Here is a 17,841-nt window from a genome sequence, read left to right as displayed (position 1 = left end):
GAGGTTGCGAGTTCGGTCCCTGGCCTTGCTCAGTGGATTAAGGATCTGGCGTTGCCCTGAGCTGTGGTGTAGATTACAGACGCGGCTGGGATCCCGCGTTGCTGTGGCTCTGGCATAGGCCAGCGGCTGCAGCTCCGATTCAACCCCTAGCCTGGGAACCTCCATATGCTGCGGAAGCAGCCCAAAGAAATAGCAAAAAGACAAAGAAAGAAAGAAAGAAAGGAAGGAAGCTGACGAGCATCCATGAGGTTGTGGGTTCGATCCCTGGCCTCGCTCAGTGGGTTAAGGATCTGATGTTGCTGTGAGCTGTGGTACAGGTTGCAAATGGGGCTCAAATCCTGCATTGCTGTGGTGTAGACCAGCAGCTTTAGTTCCAGTTAGACCCCTAGCCTGGGAAACACTCTATGCCTTGGGTGTGGACCTGAAAAGCCAAAAGAAAAGGGCGGGGGGTAGAAGCAAGCTGTGGCATAGGTCGTAGATGCAGCTCAGATCCAATGTTGCCATGGCTGTGGTGCAGGCCTCAGCTGCAGCTCCAACTCAACCCCTAGGCCAGGAACTTCCATATGTCCCAGGTGCAACCGTAAAAAGAAAAAAAAATGGGCAGAAGAACTACATAGACATCTTTCCAACGAAGACATACCAATGGCCAATAGGCACAAGAAAAGATGCTCAACATTGCTAATTATTAGAGAAATGCAAATTAACACTCTGATGAGGTATCATCTCACACCAGTCAGAAGAGCCATTATCGAAAGTTCTACAAATAGTAAATGCTGAAGAGGGTGTGAAGAAAAGGGATACCTCCCACACTCTTGTTGGGAACGTAAGTTGGTGCAGTTACTGTGGAAAACAGTATGGAGGTTCCTCAAAAAGTGAAAAATAGAGTTGCCATATGATCCAGCAATTGCACTCCTGGGCCTATATGCAGAGAAAACAAAAACTCTGATTCAAAAAGATACATGCACCCCAATGTTCATAACAGCACTATTCACAATAGCTAAGACATGGAAGCCACCTAAGTGTGTCCATCAACAGAAGAATGGATCACGATATATATATAATGGAATACTACTCAGCCATAAAGAAGAATGAAGTCATGCCATTTGCAGCCACATGGGTGGACCTAGGGATCGTCATACCAAGTGAAGTAAGACAGAGAAAGACAAATACTATATATCACATATGTGGAATCTAAAAATATATGTATATATAAATCAACTTATTTCCAAAACAGAAACAGATTCACAGACATAAAAAAAAAAAAGTATGTGTACCAAAGAAACTGGGAATTGTAAAAGCTGCCAGGCTGGTGTTCCTGTTGTGGCTCAGCAGGGTAAGGACCAAAAGTTGTCTCTATGAAGATGTAGGTTCGATCCCTGGCCTTGCTCAGTGGGTTAAGTGGTTGTGGTATAGGCCAGCAGCTGCAGCTCAGGCCGCAGCTGCAGCTCCAGTTCAACCCCTGACCCAGGAACTCCCATATGCCTCAGGTGCAGGCATTAAAAATAAAAGAGGAAAAAAACCTCAAACTGAGTTTTCAGGTTTTAACTATATAAGCCAGTGGTATGCAGGTAAATGTTTAACTACCATATATCCAGGGGGAGGGGAAATATATATATGTATATTTTGTGTATTATTTTTAAATTATATATTATAATTTTACTGATATATAATTATATAATTTTATAATATATGTATGTATTATATAATAATACATGTTACAGATTATAGATGATAAATATATAATTTGATAATATATAAAATTACTATATACTACACATAATATATTATATAGTGTATATGATATATTATAATGTATTATTGGTTATTAATTACTTAATATATTAATATGCTCTTGATATTATATATTAAATATTATAAATATGTAATAGTCATATAATAATATATTGTGATAATATATAGACAATACATAATATACAAATTTTATAGTCATATATTTTATGAATTTATACTTAGTATATTATAAATTATGTATTTATAGTAATATTTCTAAATTGTATAGATATAAATATATAATCTATAAATTTTACTGATCTCAGGGATGTTTAGCACTCAATTTACAAATATTAAGATACACTCTTTCATTATAATTTCATTATAGGGTCAAACGATTCCCATAGGATGCTTTCATCATTTTGCCAAACTCGTGCAACTATAACCAAGCAGGACCCCATGAGCCTTCTCAGAATAAACCCCCACCCATGTCTTCTGCTTGCCTTTTTTGTCTGTAGAAAAACTTTCATTAAAGAAGCAATTTAATCAGAGAAGAAACAAAATGCAAAAAGAACCAAAAACAGTCAAGCGAGAAAATATAATAATAGTTTAGCCATTCAACAAAGCCAGGGACACTTAGTTCTCCCTCAAGGGCTGCAGATGATGTTCTGAGCCATGCCCTCGGAGCTGTTTGGCAGGTACTGAAGCCCCCACCGTGTGGAAGAAGTTCGCTATCTGCTCCCCACAAGCACGTAACCCCAGGCCACTTGGAATCAGAAGGTTGGTGAGGTTGACTCCCAATTACGTCACCACCAACCAATCAGAATGATGTCCACGAGCTAACCATGCCCTGCTCCTTGAACACTCTAAGATCCCTCACTGCCCCCCTGGCGAGGGCAAGGGCACACAATTGTGAAGGCACTGCCTGCTTTGGCCCCCTTTGCCTGGCAAAGCAACAAAGCGACTCTTTTCTACTTTACCCAAAACTCTGTCTCCGTGATCCCGTTCAGTGCCAGCGTACAAGGGGCCAAGTTTTCGCAACACAACGTCTGGTTGCATCTGATAAACAAGTATTGTTCTGACATGAACACAGGTGAAATGTGTGTTTCTGTTAAGGGATAAGATAAGAATGAAACAACAAAGACCTAGGTCCTAACTTCAGTCATTTGTCAGTGAGGTGGGTCTTTTTCTTTTCTTTCTTTCTTTATTATTATTATTATGGTCATGATTATGGTCTTTTTAGGGCCACACCCATGGCATAGGGAAGCTCCCAGGCCAGGGGTTGAATCCAAGCTGTAGCTGCCGGCCTACACCACAGCCAGAGCAACGCGGGATCCGAGCTGAGTCTGTGAGCTACGCCACAGCTCATGGCAACACCAGATCCTTAGCCCACTGAGCAAGGCATGGGATGGAACCCAAGTCCTCATGGATGCTAGTCAGGTTCATCGCCCCTGAGCCATGACAGGAACTCCCGAGTGATTCTTTTCTAAGTCGGATAGCAGATTCCAAATCCTAAAGGTGTATTTTCTTAAATTTTTTACTAGTTACGGTTCAATGGCTACAGACATAATTTTCAGATCAATCTGCATTATTTTTAACTTTTTTCCCTTGAAATGGTAAAGTCTGGACTTTAAGTCATCACAATCAATAAAACCCAGCAAATCAAGCCCAGATTTGTAGCGCTGACCATTTCCACGGGGTAAATGCCCACCGCCTTACCTAGAGGAGGAGGAAGGGAAGCAGAGGCATCAGCCAAGACCTGGCTGCCAAGGGAGCCCTTGCCCACTGTGAGCACTGCCCCCTCTGCACACACCAGGAGCACCCTTAGGAAAAGGACAAAGAGTGCCAGTCCCTGCACAGAAGCTGTAAATCAGTGCCCATTGATCCCTGTAACCCCTGCCCTGCGCCCACTCTGAGCCCAGCAGCTTTCAAGTGGATGTGAGCTGAGCTCACCGGGCTTCTGCAGGAACTCGCCTTCTCCGTGACCTGATCTAGTCTGCTTAGGCCAGTGGTCTGCTCATCTGGAAGATCGACACTGAGGTGCATTGGAGGGGGGTTCTTCACTGGGACACCCCACCTACCAGCCACGTAACCTTGGGCAAGTTGCTCATTCCTCCTTGAGCCTCAGTTTCCTCACCTGTAAAATGGGACGAGTGCACAACAGGGAGACAGCGAGGAGTCTTGGCAGAAAGGGGGTGTTGAGGTGGGGGCGGGGGTCGGGGGGAAGGAGGGGGAATTTTTGCTCCAGCTCAGCCTTAGCAGGCAGGACACAGCGCCTGCAAGAATCAAAGGAGGCGACAACAGGTCGGGCTGCTTTGAAAACTGTTTAAGAGAGGGAAGGCGCTCGCCAACATTTCTTGGGGGCCTACTGTGTGCTCTGGCCACTTTTTATCTCCTTTAATCCTTGCAGGACACCTTCAGGTAGATTTCAACAATTTAGACAAATTTAGATAAATTTATCCTAAATTGACAGAAAAGGAAACGGAGGCTCAGAGAGACGAAGGCATCTGCTCCAGGTCACGCTCCGAGTTTAATCCATGTGGTCCTCTTGCCTCCTTCCAGCATCCACGTTACCTTCTGCAGGCACTGCCATCTGGCTTTACACTTTTCTTTCTCTTCTTTTCAGTGAGCACTTTTTTTTTTGCTTTTTAGGGCCACACGTGTGGCATATGGACGTTCCCCGGCTAGGAGTTGACTCGGAGCTGCTGCCACCGGCCGCAGCCACAGCCACAGCAATGAAGGAGCCGTGTCTGTGATGTACACCACAGCTCACCGGATCCTTAACCCACTGAGCAAGGCCAGGGATCGAACCCGCATCCTCTTGGTTCCTAGTCGGGTTTGGTACCACTGAGCCACAACAGGAACTCCCTTGGGTATCACTTTTAATGTATATAGTTATATTATTATCTAAATACAAGGTGAATTTTAAAATCTATTCAGTGGTGTCGCATGCCACAATGTGAATGACCCTAGAGGACATTATGCTGAGCAAAATGAGCCAGGCACCGGAAGGACAATTACTGCGTGACTCCAGTCGTATAAGACCCTAGAGGAGTCGGCATCATGGAAACAGAACGTAGGAAGCTGGTAACCAAGGCCTGGGAGGAGGGAGGAGAGAGAATTAGGGTTTGGTGGGTTTCAGTGTTGCAAGATGAACGTCCTCAGCTCTGCTGCACGACAAAGTGACTATATTTAACACTACCGAACTGCACACTTAGAAATTATTAAGATGGGTGTTTTGGTTTTTTTTTCCTGTCTTTTGTCTTTTTAGGACCGCACCCACAGCATATGGAGGTTCCCAGGCTAGGGGTCTAATTGGAGCTGTAGCCGCCGGCCTACACCACAGCCACAGCAATGCCGGATCCTTAACCCACTGAGCGAGGCCAGGGATCAAACCCGCAACCTCAAGGTTCCTAGTCAGATTCGTTTCCACTGCACCAAGACGGGAACTCCAGGTTTTTAAAATCTATTACGTAGCACTCTAAAATTGACAGGGCAGGGTATTGGTGTGGGTAATCTGTTTATAACTAGGAATTTGACATGGTAGTCAACAAATTAACTGATTCTGTGGCTTTTAAAACTTTTGTTTTCTTTGTCCATAGACACACATACACAATTTTAGGGAGATACATATATATCCATAAAAATATATATATAAATAAATATATATATATATACATATATATGGAGTTCCCTGGTGGCTCAGTAGGTTAAGGATCTGGCATTGCCACTGCTATGGGATGGGTTCGATTGCCTCATGCTGCAGGCTCAGCCCCAAAAAAAAAGTATGCCGTCTTTTTTTCCTTTCCTGTTTTTCTTGGATACCCTCTTCCTTTCTACTCCCCCCCCCACATCAGCCTCCCACCCCACTCCCAGGTAATCCATGCTAATCACATCACAAGTACTCATTCACATGTCTGGTGCTCATGTAATTGTACACACACGAATACGCATTTACATAGACGGGGGACTGGGCTTTGTTTACCCACACGTGTGAGGTCAGTATCCTGCATGTGCTTTTCTGCATGGGACATTTCCCTTCCCACAATGCCTTGAGGCCTCTCTCTTGCCATCCGACGTAGCTCCGATTTACTGATTGCGATGCCTGCTGACTACTCCATAGAGTGGACCGTTACCTACTCGACTGTGGACTTCCTATGCTTGTCACTCGGTTTTCCATGTTCAGTGACTGCAAAGAAGGCAGCAATAGGAGTTCCCCTCGTAGCTCAGCAGTTAACAAACCTGACTAGGATCCATGAGGATGCAGGTTTGATCCCTGGCCTCGCTCAGGGAGTTAAGGATCCGACGTTGCCAGGAGCTGTGGTGTAGGTCACAGAGGCAGCTCGGATCCTGCATTGCTGTGGCTCTGTTGCAGGCTAGCAGCTACAGCTCCGATGTGACCCCTAGCCTGGGAACCTCCATATGCCATGGGTGTGGCCGTAAAAAGAGACACACACACACACAAAAGTATTCAATATTCAAAAAAAGGATTCAATATTCAAGTATTCAATAAAAAATACTTTTGAAAAGATCAAAATCATCTTTGTCCCTGCACTCACACACAATAAGGCCAGAATGGAGCCTGGAAGAATTAAAAACCCTGGGGACAGAACAATGGATGAATGTTTTTATTTTTTTATTTTTATATTATGTTTATAATATTTTGTATTTATATACTATATTTTATATAATATTTTATATTTTTATATTATGTTTATAATATTTTAAATATTTTATGTTTATAATATTTATACAACATTTCATGTTATGTTTATAATATTTTATTTATTTTTTATATTATGTTTATAGTATTTTGTTTTTAATATTTTATATAAAATTATAAATATATTATGTAAATAATATTTTTATGTTTTTGTTTGTGTTGTCACAGGGGGCAGATACAAGATGGAAGGAACCAAACATATCTGTGTTCTGTGTGATAATCCTATCATGATAGGAAAGAGGAATCTTTGGATTCTAGTAAGGGGTTAACAGGGAACAGAGTTAGAAATGGACTCTCCTTCTAAATAGCCATTTGTGCTTTAATATCCCTTGATCTGCTTAAAGCCCTTCCCAGGTCCTGGGCACTGGGGGAAGCTACGCCTGCCCAAGAGAGTGACCACACAGCACATGAGAGGAAAGCCAGATAAAGAGCTGCCTTGCTCGGTGTCTCAGCTCTCCCAGACCTGGCTCCATCCCTCCACGGTTCAAAAAGAGACCTGCTCTCTCCTCCGGGGCAGGTCATCAACACCGACTCCTGGCGGCTGCCTGGGACCAAGGTGATGAAAGCACGCGGAATCCAGAGAAGCCAGTCCCCAAGAAACTTGCTTAGGAGAGGTTTGGAGACCAGACCAGAGGAGCTTTGGAGACCAGAACTGCAGAGGCTTCTATACCAAATCCATGGCTTGGCTTCTCAAATCATAGGTGTCCCTTACATGCCAGGTGCTGCTAAGTGTGCTGGGGACAGGCAAAGCAAAAAGCTTCATTTGTGTTTATGTTTCAGGAAGCCTGGCAGCAGATTTTAACGAGCTCCAGCAGTGGGAAGGCAAACAGAAGAAATCACTTATCTCAGATACCAGGAGTGACACTGTGTTTTTAATAGCTCTTCGCCAACAATGGGCCCAAAGAAAGCAAAACCTTACAAGCTTACCAGTAAGCTCTTGACATCAGCAGATATGCTTTATGGGCTATCATTAATTCTCACTCTAGCCATTGTTTTAGCACTCTGTGCAATTACCTAAAACAGTATTTCACAAACTTTGATACTAACTCAAGCATCAGGAATCCAAGGGTGTGTTCAATACAGATGAGTTACCGGGAACATTCGAGAGCACTCAACCTCCTCATCTCAGGCACCAGGATCTTAGGAAGTGGGCAAGGCCAGGCAAGAGCAAAATGCAGTCTGCTTTGGGGCTTGAATCTTAGCTTGAGAAATCCGGGCATTTCCAGATGGAAAAGCTGCTGCCTTTACTGAAGAGGAAACTCACATTGGTTTCAATAGTGTTTTTCTTTAAACCCCGGGCTCATGGCCCGGAATCAAGATGGTGGGATAGAAAGACATGAAGCTCACCTCCTCCCAATATATCAAAAATCCATTTGCATGTGGAATAATTCTCACAGAGTACCTACTGAACGCTGGCAGAAGACCTCAGACACCCGGAAGTGCAGGAAAGACCTGCATGTCACCAGGTAGGAGGACAGAAAAAACAAAAGAGAAGGACGTGGGATGGGACCTGTGCCCCAGGAGGCAACTGTGGCAGAGGAAAGGTTCCCATATTCTGGGCAGATCTTTTACCAGCTAGAGGATCAGCTGGGACAGAAAGGGAGTTTGAGAGGCTAGGAGAGCACAGCAGCCGGTTTGCAGCAGGCAGAACAGAGAGAGACCAGCACAGAGGAGCCAGGCAACCTCGCTGCACTTCCCAGTCAGAGAGGTATGCCTGCTGCTACGTATAGGGTCTGAGCGCTGATACTCAGGCTTCAGAGAACAGACCTAGGGATTGTTAGGTGGTAATTGTAGGATGGAAAAGAACTGAAATGTGGCAAAAGCCGGAGCGGCCTCGGAACAAAGATTCTCATGAAACAAAGCTTCAAGACAAAAACAGCCGGAGAAACTGTGAAATTGCAACAGTATAGCCTGTATCGTCCCGTTTCTTCCTGCATCACAAACCTGTGCTAAAAATAGAATCTGCTAAAAGTAGAAACTATCCCTTTCCCTATATAACTAGCTGCTCCCTGAGCCGGGATCTTGAGTCCTCTCTACGCACTGGTCTCAGCCACGCTGTTGGGCGATAAACCTGCTTGAGATCTCATCGCTCTAGTCTCTGCCTCCTCCTTCCCCGCCGTTTCTAACAGGAATAGGACTGGGGTTGGCTGCACAGAGACAGCCTGAAGGGGCCAGAGCGTGGGCGTACACAGAAAAAGTCCAAGGCCGAGATATAAGCAAAGCGCCGTCGTTAGGGGGCGTGGGAAGGGAGGGGCCCCTGGCAGCCTCTCTCTTTGCCGGCCCACAGTGGGCGTGGCTTGCCCGTGAAACCTCATTGGTAATGATCGCCTGGGAAGGGAGGGGCGGGGCCACCGTCGCAGCCTCCCAGGTTCTCAGCTGGTTTGGCGCCACCTTGAGGAGCTCTGGGAGCCTGCAAGTGCCAGCCCGCACAAAGACGTGGGGATGACATCAGATCTGATCCCCAAAGGCCCCGCAACTTAGGAAGCAGAGCTGAAAGCTGAGCCCTCTCCTCATAGCTATGCCATCCTCAGATTTATACTACTGGCACTGGCTTTGTACACTCAGCCTCTGAGGGTGATCTGAGAGGACAACCCGTGCTCCAGTGGCTGAAACAGGTCTAGACATAGCAGCTGTAGGTTTTGTGGGTGTGCACACATGGAGGTTGGGCCAGGGTCTGGGCTGCTTCCATAGCTCCCACAGGGGGTCCAGGTATACAAGTACTGCAGTCCTGGTACCTGACTTCAGTGAATCAGCACCTACAGATCTGCGTTGGTGGCATTGTGACACAGTGCCTGAGCAACACTGGTGCTGACTGCCTGCATTCTCACAGTTGAGGCAGGGCCAAGGGCAGGGCCAACACCAGTGTACTTTGTGAGAACAACAGGCGACAGGTGACACCACAAAGCACACTCCCTGGTGAACAGCTCTGGTGGAGGAACACTCAGTGGCTTCTCTTTCAGCAGCAGTGCTCCAATCCCACCTACCGCACACTGCAGCTTAGAAAGGGATCTGGGGGCTTCTACTCCAATATCTAGGGAGCAGATCCGGCCCCCAACAGGGCTGCAACAACCACAGAGCAAAGAGGAGGCCCCACTCAATACCCAGTGCAGGCTCTGGTCACCATAACACCAGTGACATCCCTTATCAAGGGAATAATAATTAGCACACACTGAGGAAAAATGTGGCTGACATCCATACTAAAAACAGCCCCACACCAAAAATATTAAACCCACACCAGCTCGAGAGGGGCACACTCACATAAAAATAGCTCTCCAAGACCACAGCAGATAATTGTTTCTCCTGAACTCATATTGTAAGAGAAATATAAGGAAAGTGAAGAAGCAGAGGAATGACTCGCAATTAAAAGATCAAGAGAATTCTCCTGAGGAGTTCCTGTCGTGGCTTAGTGGTTAATGAATCTAACTAGGAACCATGAGGTTGTGGGTTCGATCCCTGGCCTTGCTCAGTGGGTTAAGGATCCAGCATTGCCATGAGCTGTGGTGTAGGTGGCAGACGAGGCTCAGATCCTGAGTTGCTGTGGCTCTGGTGGAGGCCAGCAGCTACAGCTCGGATTCGACCCCTAGCCTGGGAACCTCCATATGCTGCAGTAGTGGCCCAAGACATGGCAAAAAGACAAAAAAAAAAAAAAAAAAAAAAAAAAGAGAGAGAGAGAGAGAGAATTCCCCTGAAAGAACAATGTAACAAATCTCTCCAATTTCACAGACACCGAGTTCAAGGGGGAGGTAATAAAAATCCTGAAGGAATTAAGAAGGGCTATAAAAAGGAACTTAGGAACTATAAAGAGGAACTAAAAAGCAAAAAAAAAAAGAAAGAAAGAAAGAAAAAGAAAGAAAGAAAGAAAGAAAGAAAGAAAGAAAGAAAGAAAGAAAGAAAGAAAGAAAGAAAATAGCATTAGACTTCTCAACTGCAATACTGGAAGAAACAATACTTTCCAAATGCTGAGAAAAATTATTTCCAACCTAGATTTCCATACCCAGCCAAACTATTAGTCAGGAGACTAACAATATTTTTCAACAATGAAAAGTCTCAAAAAATTTAACCCCTATGAATCTTTTTTTGGGGGGGCTGCACCCACAGTATATGAAGGTTCCCAGGCTAGGGGTCTAATCAGAGACACAGCTGCCGGCCTATGCCACAGCCACAGTAACTCAGGATCTGAGCTGTGTCTGCAACCTACACCACAGCTCAGGGCAACGCCAGATCCTTAACCCATTGAGCAAGGCCAGGGATCGAATCTGCATCCTCATGGATACTAGTAGGATTTGTTTCCACTTCACCACAATGGGAACTCCCTAGATAAATGTTTAATGTTTACATTATTATGACTATTTAAATATTTTTCCCAGTCAAGTCATATTTTGTACTAAATTAAATTTCCTCATAATAAATATGTTTGCAGCCCTAAAAAGCAAAAAAAAAAAAATTGTCTAAGGCCAATAAGAATATTCTTGTTGAGGAGAGGCAGAATTCCCATCGTGGCACATCAGAAACAAATCCAACTAGAAACATGAGGTTGTGGGTTCGATCCCTGGCCTCCCTCAGTGAATTAAGGGTCTGGCATTGCCCTGAGCTGTGGTGTAGATCACAGATGTGGCTTGGATCTGGCATTGCTGTGACTGTGGTATAGGCCAGCAGCTATGGCTCCAATTCCACCCCTAGCCTGGGAACTTCCATATGCCACAGGTGCAGCACCCACCCCCCCCAAAAAAAAGACAAAAAAAAATTCATGTGTAAATGTGAGGTAAAGAGCTCAAACTGTGGAGTCTTTGGGTGAAACTATCTAAAAAGAAGAGCCATATAAAAGAAAGGCATGGACTTTGCAGCAAGACAGACCTGGGTGTGAGCCACAATCATGCCGCTTACTGTCCATGGGGCTTGAAGCAAAAAAAAAAAAAAAGAACCCAACCACACCCTCCTCACAGAGCTGCCTAGGGAGTCAGAGGAAAGAACCCCTCGTTGTAAAATGCCTCGCCCAGCAACTGTCAACACATGGGAGCTCCCTCCCATCCCGGGTCCGAATGCCCAGTTTCTGTGACGGCACGGAGGTCTAGGAAGACGCTACAAGCTCTTCTGAGCTTTGTTCTCTCCTGCATCCCTCAGGCTGGGAGGTTCCAGAAGGCTCCTGGGAAGCACTTCCAACAACCTGTCTATCAGCAAGAACAGAGGAGACACAGTTTCTCAGGAACAGAGACCACACAGATTTGTTGCATCAACCAGAACGTCAGCTTTATTAGCCCACCACCATCGGAGAGGAAATAGAGGGAGCTGGGGGCTGCACTGGGGGAGCAGGAGCTGGACCCAAGCCTTCAGGAGGCCAGGCTGGCAGGTGGGCAGGAGGCTCTGGTAGAGACCGTTCAGGGCTTGGAGCTCTGGTCCTGGCAGAGTCTGGATGAGCCCTGCTCCTTGATGATGAGCTGGGTCTGGCAGTCAAGGGAGGATGGTGAGGAGGAGGAGAAGACTGTGGGGAGAGAGAGGAGGTGAGAAGGGCTCTGGGAGGGAGGGCTGGGGCTCTAGAATGATGCGGACCTTCAGGAGCCTTACCTCTAAAGGAAGAATTGTTTCCCTGTGCAGGGAAGAGAGGCTGTGGGCAAGAAGAGGCAGAGCAGTGAGATGTCTCAGGGGGGCAAAGGTGGGGCTGAAGGGTCTGTGGGGCAGGACAGGGAGTCCAGGCACTCACTGGGCATCCTCGCCCTCCAGCAGGCGGCGGTAGGTGGCGATCTCCTGCTCCAGCCATGACTTCACATCCAACAGGATCTGGTACTCTTGGTTCTGCTGCTCCATCTCGCAGCGCAGCTACGCCAGCTGCTCCTTCACACCACTGATCAGCTCCTGGATCTGGGCAAGCTGCATGCAGTAGCGGCCTTTGGTCTCCTCCAGGCTGTTCTCCAGGGATGCTTTCTGCAAGTGGGAGAGAGAGAAAAAGAAAGTCAACGGAGGTGGTCCCCCCACCCCAAATCCCTGGGCACCTTCCTGAGAGGTGCATGGATGCTGACCCCAGGATGGGCCAGACAGACAACGTGGGGAAAACTTTTCCACCATTGGTTCTGGGCCTTGATTTTGCCATCTATAGAGTGGGTACAATAAGCCCTCCAACCCACTCCTAGGAAAAGAGAGATACAACTGTACTGTGGCCATGTTCCACGGCAGGGTGGTGCCCTTGCTGGTGACTTGGGGGTGGGGCTGGCCTGGTGCCTCATACCATGCCGAGCTGGGACTGCAGTTCCACTTCCAGGCCCTGAAGCACCCTCCGGAGCTCATTCAACTCATGGTAGCAGTTCTGCACCTGCTCGCTGTTAGAGGCCACTTCTCTGTTCAGACCCTCCGTCAGAGATAGGAAAGAACAAAAGGTGTGAGGCCCTCCAGAGGCGCCCTGGCTGGGAAGTCCTACAGGAGAGCTGAGGACCCGGGTCCCACCTGGCTCAGGAAGCAGGCCTCAGCATCTCTGCGGTTCTTATCTGCCATCTTCTCATACTGGTCTCGCATCTCATTGAGGATGCGGCTCAGGTCCACACCGGAAGCCGCATCCATCTCCACATTGACGTCCCCGCCAGACAACTGAAGAATGGGCGCCGTGAAACTCAAGAGAACGTTAACACAAAACAAGACACAGAGACATTTATCTTAATTAAAGGTGGGAACCAGGGGACTCAAGGTCTCAGGGACCAAGAGCCCCACCTCAAGAAACCTCACTGCTTCTATTGTGCTCTTTAGGATTATGTCAAGTGAGGAGGAGGTTGTAGGTGCAGGATATAGTTTTTTTATTATTATTATTTTAAAAGTCATGTAGCTGGTAGCTGGTCAAGCTTCTACTCCGACCTTTAGGCATTTAACAATCATTAGCATTGAGGAAGCCTGGCATCAGCTGTTTATGTATAGCATCTAAAGAATCACCATTGTGCTTCTGCAGACACAGCAGGCAGTGTGCCTATCTTTGGGGCGTGCCTGTGTCTCCGTGCTGATGCATATCCTGCTAACGACCCTTCATAAACCCCCCGGGGCCATGAGATTCCTCTTTCTCTTATTTTAACAGGACATATCATGCTGTGCAAAGGAGGGTGCCAATCTGCACAGGTCCCCCATGCCTAGACCCACGCATTATGTCTTCATTCAGCTGACCACATGAATAACTAATGCCTTTAGGTCTTTCTTCTGAAGTCATTTACCAGCACAGTTTTTCAAGCAGGAATATAGGATAAAGTCAAGCAGGACAAAATGGAGTTTTCTGCATAGAAACTAGAAGCCGAGAGGCTATGAAACGATTGTAGAAACCGGTCTCCCGACAGTGGTAGCAATAATAATATGGTTCTCGTAGCACGGGTTGCAAGACAGAAGGTCTGCCATTCAGGGGCTTGATGTGTGTGACGGTGAAGACGTCCGTGAAAGCCGTGTGATGGACTGACTCAGACATCAGTTGGGACAATGACAAGGCTCTGCCTTGATGGTTGCTGGCAAGAGAAATACACTGGGAGATGGTGGTGGAGACAGGAAATCTCTCTGCCGTTCCCCACGCGCGGCTTCTGCGGACTGGAGCAGGGACACGACTCTGTTTTCCCTCATCCCACCTGCCCTGGGGCTGGAGTTTCTCAGAAACTCTGAGACGAGCTGCGTCTGTCTTCAGTGGGAGCCCCACCTAGAAGTTCTGTGCCCAGCGGAGGAAGGTGTGTCGGGGGACCCTGGCCACCCCATCAGCGACCCTCAGAGGTCACTAGCTCTTCCCACCATGGATGCAGCACTATGGTCAGGGAATTCTAGGTACTGTGACCTCCTCTTGGAAACTCGATGCACTTTTAAAAAAAAAAAAAAAACAAAGGCTTTTAAAAGTCTTGCCAATATAGAAAACTGGCTGCTGCCACGGTGGGATGGGGGGGGGCTGTATGCTTGCCCAGCCCCCCGTCCCTCCCATCACCCACTGCTCTCACCGCATCCTTCAGCCAGGACCAAGCCCCTTATCTGCCTCCAGCGCTAGACTGTGAGCCCCATGGGGAAAACGGACCTCATCTATTTTTTTCACAATTGTATTGATTTCCAACCCCTGACACAGAAAAGGCACCGATAAATATTTGTCAAATGAATGAACACATGAATGAATGATCTGAAGAAGGGATTAAAACAGACTCTAGGAGTTCCCATCGTGGCACAGTGGTTAACGAATCCGACTAGGAACCATGAGGTTGTGGGTTCGATCCCTGCCCTTGCTCAGTGGGTTAAGGATCTGGCATTGCCATGAGCTGTGGTGTGGGTCACAGATGCAGCTCGGATCTCACATTGCTGTGGCTGTGGCATAGCCAGTGGCTACAGCTCCGATAAGACCCCTAGCCTGGGCACCTCCATATGCCACGGGTGTGGCCCTAGAAAAGGCAAAAAGACAAAAAATAATAATAATTAAAATAAAATAGAATTAGAGATTTTCGTAAAGAGGGACACAGGCCACACCTACCTTTCCTCACTATCTTCTAACCTCACACTGGGTTGTTTCTGCTGGGTTTTATTGGTTGGTGATGGTGGTGGCCCATTCCCTTGAACTTTCTCTTTGGTTTCACGAGCCTCCCCTCAGATAGTCCCAGTGGTTCTCAGTCTAGTAAAAGTCACAAGGATCCAGCATTACCATGAGCTGCAGCGTAGGTTGCAGACGCAGGCTCAGATCCCACGTGGCTGTGGCTGTGGTCTAGCCTGGCAGCTGCAATTACAATTCACCCCCAGCCTAGGAATTTCCATATGCCACAGCTATGGCCCTAAAATAAAAAAAGAAAGAAAAAGCCAAAAAAAAAAAGAGGGAAACTGATTTTGTTCCCGAGAGCACCTCAGGAACCCGAGGCGGAGAGGGCCAGCAGCAGCCTCAACATGTAGGAGGGACTCGGGGGGAAGGGAAACTCGGGGAGATCAAAGCACACGAGGTTATGAATGAGGTTTACGAGGGTTGGAGTGATAGGTGTTGGAGCCAGGATTCTCAGGGGCACCCAGCTGTCACTCTCATTCCTCCACTCTCCGCTTGGTTACCCCGTCCTCCCGTGGGCCGGCCCAGAGCCAGGACCTTCTGGGGGCCCCCGAGGACCCGGGAAAGCATCCACAGGCAGAAGGTCGCCCATCTCCTTCCCAGCTCTTTGTACAATCACTGCTTCCCCCAGGAGGAGATTCTGACAAAACTTTGCCTCTTGTGTCTCTGAATTCAGGGGGGGCTCAAGAGTTGTTGGAGATCAGAGAGGGCAGGAAAAAAAGCACCAGCTTTGGAGCCAGGCCAAACTGGACTTCAGCTTTTATTTAGTCACGGACAAGCTGTGTTGCCTTATTCACGTTATTCACACGTTATTCACCCTCTCTGAGCTACAGCATCTTCATCTGTAAAATGGTCATAATAATCCTGCTTTGCTGGATCGGACCTCTTTTTTTTTTTTTTTTTTTTTTTTTTTTTTTTTTTTTTTTTTTTTTTTTTTTTTTTTTAGGGCTGCACCTGCAGCACCTGGAAGCTCCCAGGCTACAGGTCACATTAGAGCTGCAGCTTCCAGCCTACACCACAGCCACAGCAATGTTGGATCTGAGCCACATCTGCGACCTACACCACAGCTCATGGCCACGCCGGATCCTTAACCCACTGAGCGAGGCCAGGGATCAAAACTGCATCTCGCAGAGATTGCACTGGGTTCTTAACACTGGGAACTCCGTGACCTCTTATTTTAGATCCTGGCTCCACCACTTGGAAGCTGTGTGATCTTTGGGGGCAAGTCATTTAATCCCTCTCAGCAAGTTTGCTCATGTGTGAAATGAAATATGAACAGCAGGAGTTCCCTGGTGGCTCAGTGGGTTCAGGATCCGGCATTATCATTGCTTGCAGCTCAGGTTGCTGCTGTGGCAAGAGTTCAGTCCCCGGCCTGAGAACTTCTGCATTGCAGTGGGTGCATCCAAAAAAAAAAAAAAAAGGAGTTCCCGTAGTGGCACACTGGTTAATGAATCCGACTAGGAACCATGAGGTTGCGGGTTCGATCCCTGCCCTTGCTCAGTGGGTTAACAATCCGGCGTTGCCATGAGCTGTGGTGTAGGTTGCAGACGAGGCTCGGATCCCGTGTTGCTGTGGCTCTGGTGTAGGCGGGTGGCTACAGCTCTGATTCGACCTCTAGCCTGGGAACCTCCATATGCTGCAGGAGCAGCCCGAGAAATGGCAAAAAGACAAAATAATAATAATAATAGTAAATCACTTGGTGAAAAAAATATTTCCTTTCTCCATTTTTTAATCTTCTGCTCAGTCAAGGAGAACTTCTCAGACCCTAGGGCCCCGCTTACACCCTTCCACGCTTGACAATCGCCCTGCTTAACAAAACCAAAGCCAGCCTTGGAGTCAGCACACTTAGGAATCAATCGTATCTAGCTGGAAGTGAAGTATTTATTTCTATCATTCCCTTCTATTTCTGGCAAGTGATTCTGATTTTCATTTTGGGGTTGTAACATAGGATTTTCTTCATGTTAGATGTCTTTGTTGAAATGAAAGCTGAACTGGCCCTTGGGGTTGATAGATGCAAACCATTGTATTTAGGATGGATAAGCAAGGAGGTCCTGCTGTACAGCACAGGGAACTCTATCCAGTCACTTGGGATAGAACATGATGGAAGATAATATAAGAAAAAGAATGTACATATGTCTGACTGGGTCACTTTGCTGAGCAGCGGAAATTGACAGATCATTGCAACTCAACTATAATAAAAAAACATTCTTTAAAGAAATGAAAGGGGCGTTCATATAACAAAATGTTTTAAATAATTTAATGGCTAGGAGGACTAAATATGTTAAATAAAAAATGAAAGAGGGGAGTTCCCGTTGTGGCTCAGTGGCAATGAACCTAACTAGTATCTATGAGGACTTGGGTTCGATCCCTTGCCTCCACTCAGCAGGTTAAGGATGCCATGAGCTGTGGTGCAGGTCGCAGACATGGCTCGGATCTGGCATGGCTGTGGCTGTGGCATAGGCCAGCGGCTACAGCTCCAATTCCATCCCCTGTCTGGGAACTTCCACATGCTGTGGGTGCGGCCCTAAAAAGACAAAAAAAAAAAAAGGAAAGAAAGAGATAGTACAAAAAGTACTGAAGGCATTTTGTGAATGCCTAATACCTGGGAACTTCTTAGCCCAAAGTCAGTGGCAAGTGTGTTGGTTAGAAACCTTTTCAAAGTTTCCCTCCAAGCTCTGCCTGTGAGCCCAGCATCCACCTGCAATGTGATTAAGGGACCTGGGAAGGCCCTATTCCAGGCCTGAGCCCACTGCTATGGTCCTTTATGCATCTTCCTCCCATCCCCATGCTGAGGCTGCTACAGTGGAATGGAAAACCCAGGGCCAGCTAGATGGAGCAGAGGTTGGGCAGAGCCAGGGGGAGCCGACAAGGG

At 47.0% G+C, this 17,841-nt stretch overlaps 1 protein-coding gene across 1 annotated transcript; it reads right to left on the bottom strand.

The window, feature by feature from the left end:
* LOC110255900 (keratin, type I cytoskeletal 16-like) lies at window positions 11,830-13,057 on the bottom strand (the record flags this gene model as incomplete). Its single annotated transcript, XM_021066307.1, is given in 5 exon segments — window positions 11,830-11,895; window positions 12,017-12,056; window positions 12,153-12,373; window positions 12,675-12,832; window positions 12,904-13,057. Coding segments are annotated over 5 exon segments (639 nt in total), but the record flags the coding sequence as incomplete, so codon positions are not given.

This window comes from Sus scrofa, chromosome 12, assembly GCF_000003025.6.
Source record: "Sus scrofa isolate TJ Tabasco breed Duroc chromosome 12, Sscrofa11.1, whole genome shotgun sequence".
Taxonomy (NCBI): Eukaryota; Metazoa; Chordata; class Mammalia; order Artiodactyla; family Suidae; genus Sus; species Sus scrofa.
The sequence above is the reverse complement of the archived record's forward strand: the minus strand, read 5'-3'. Positions and strand labels throughout refer to the sequence as shown.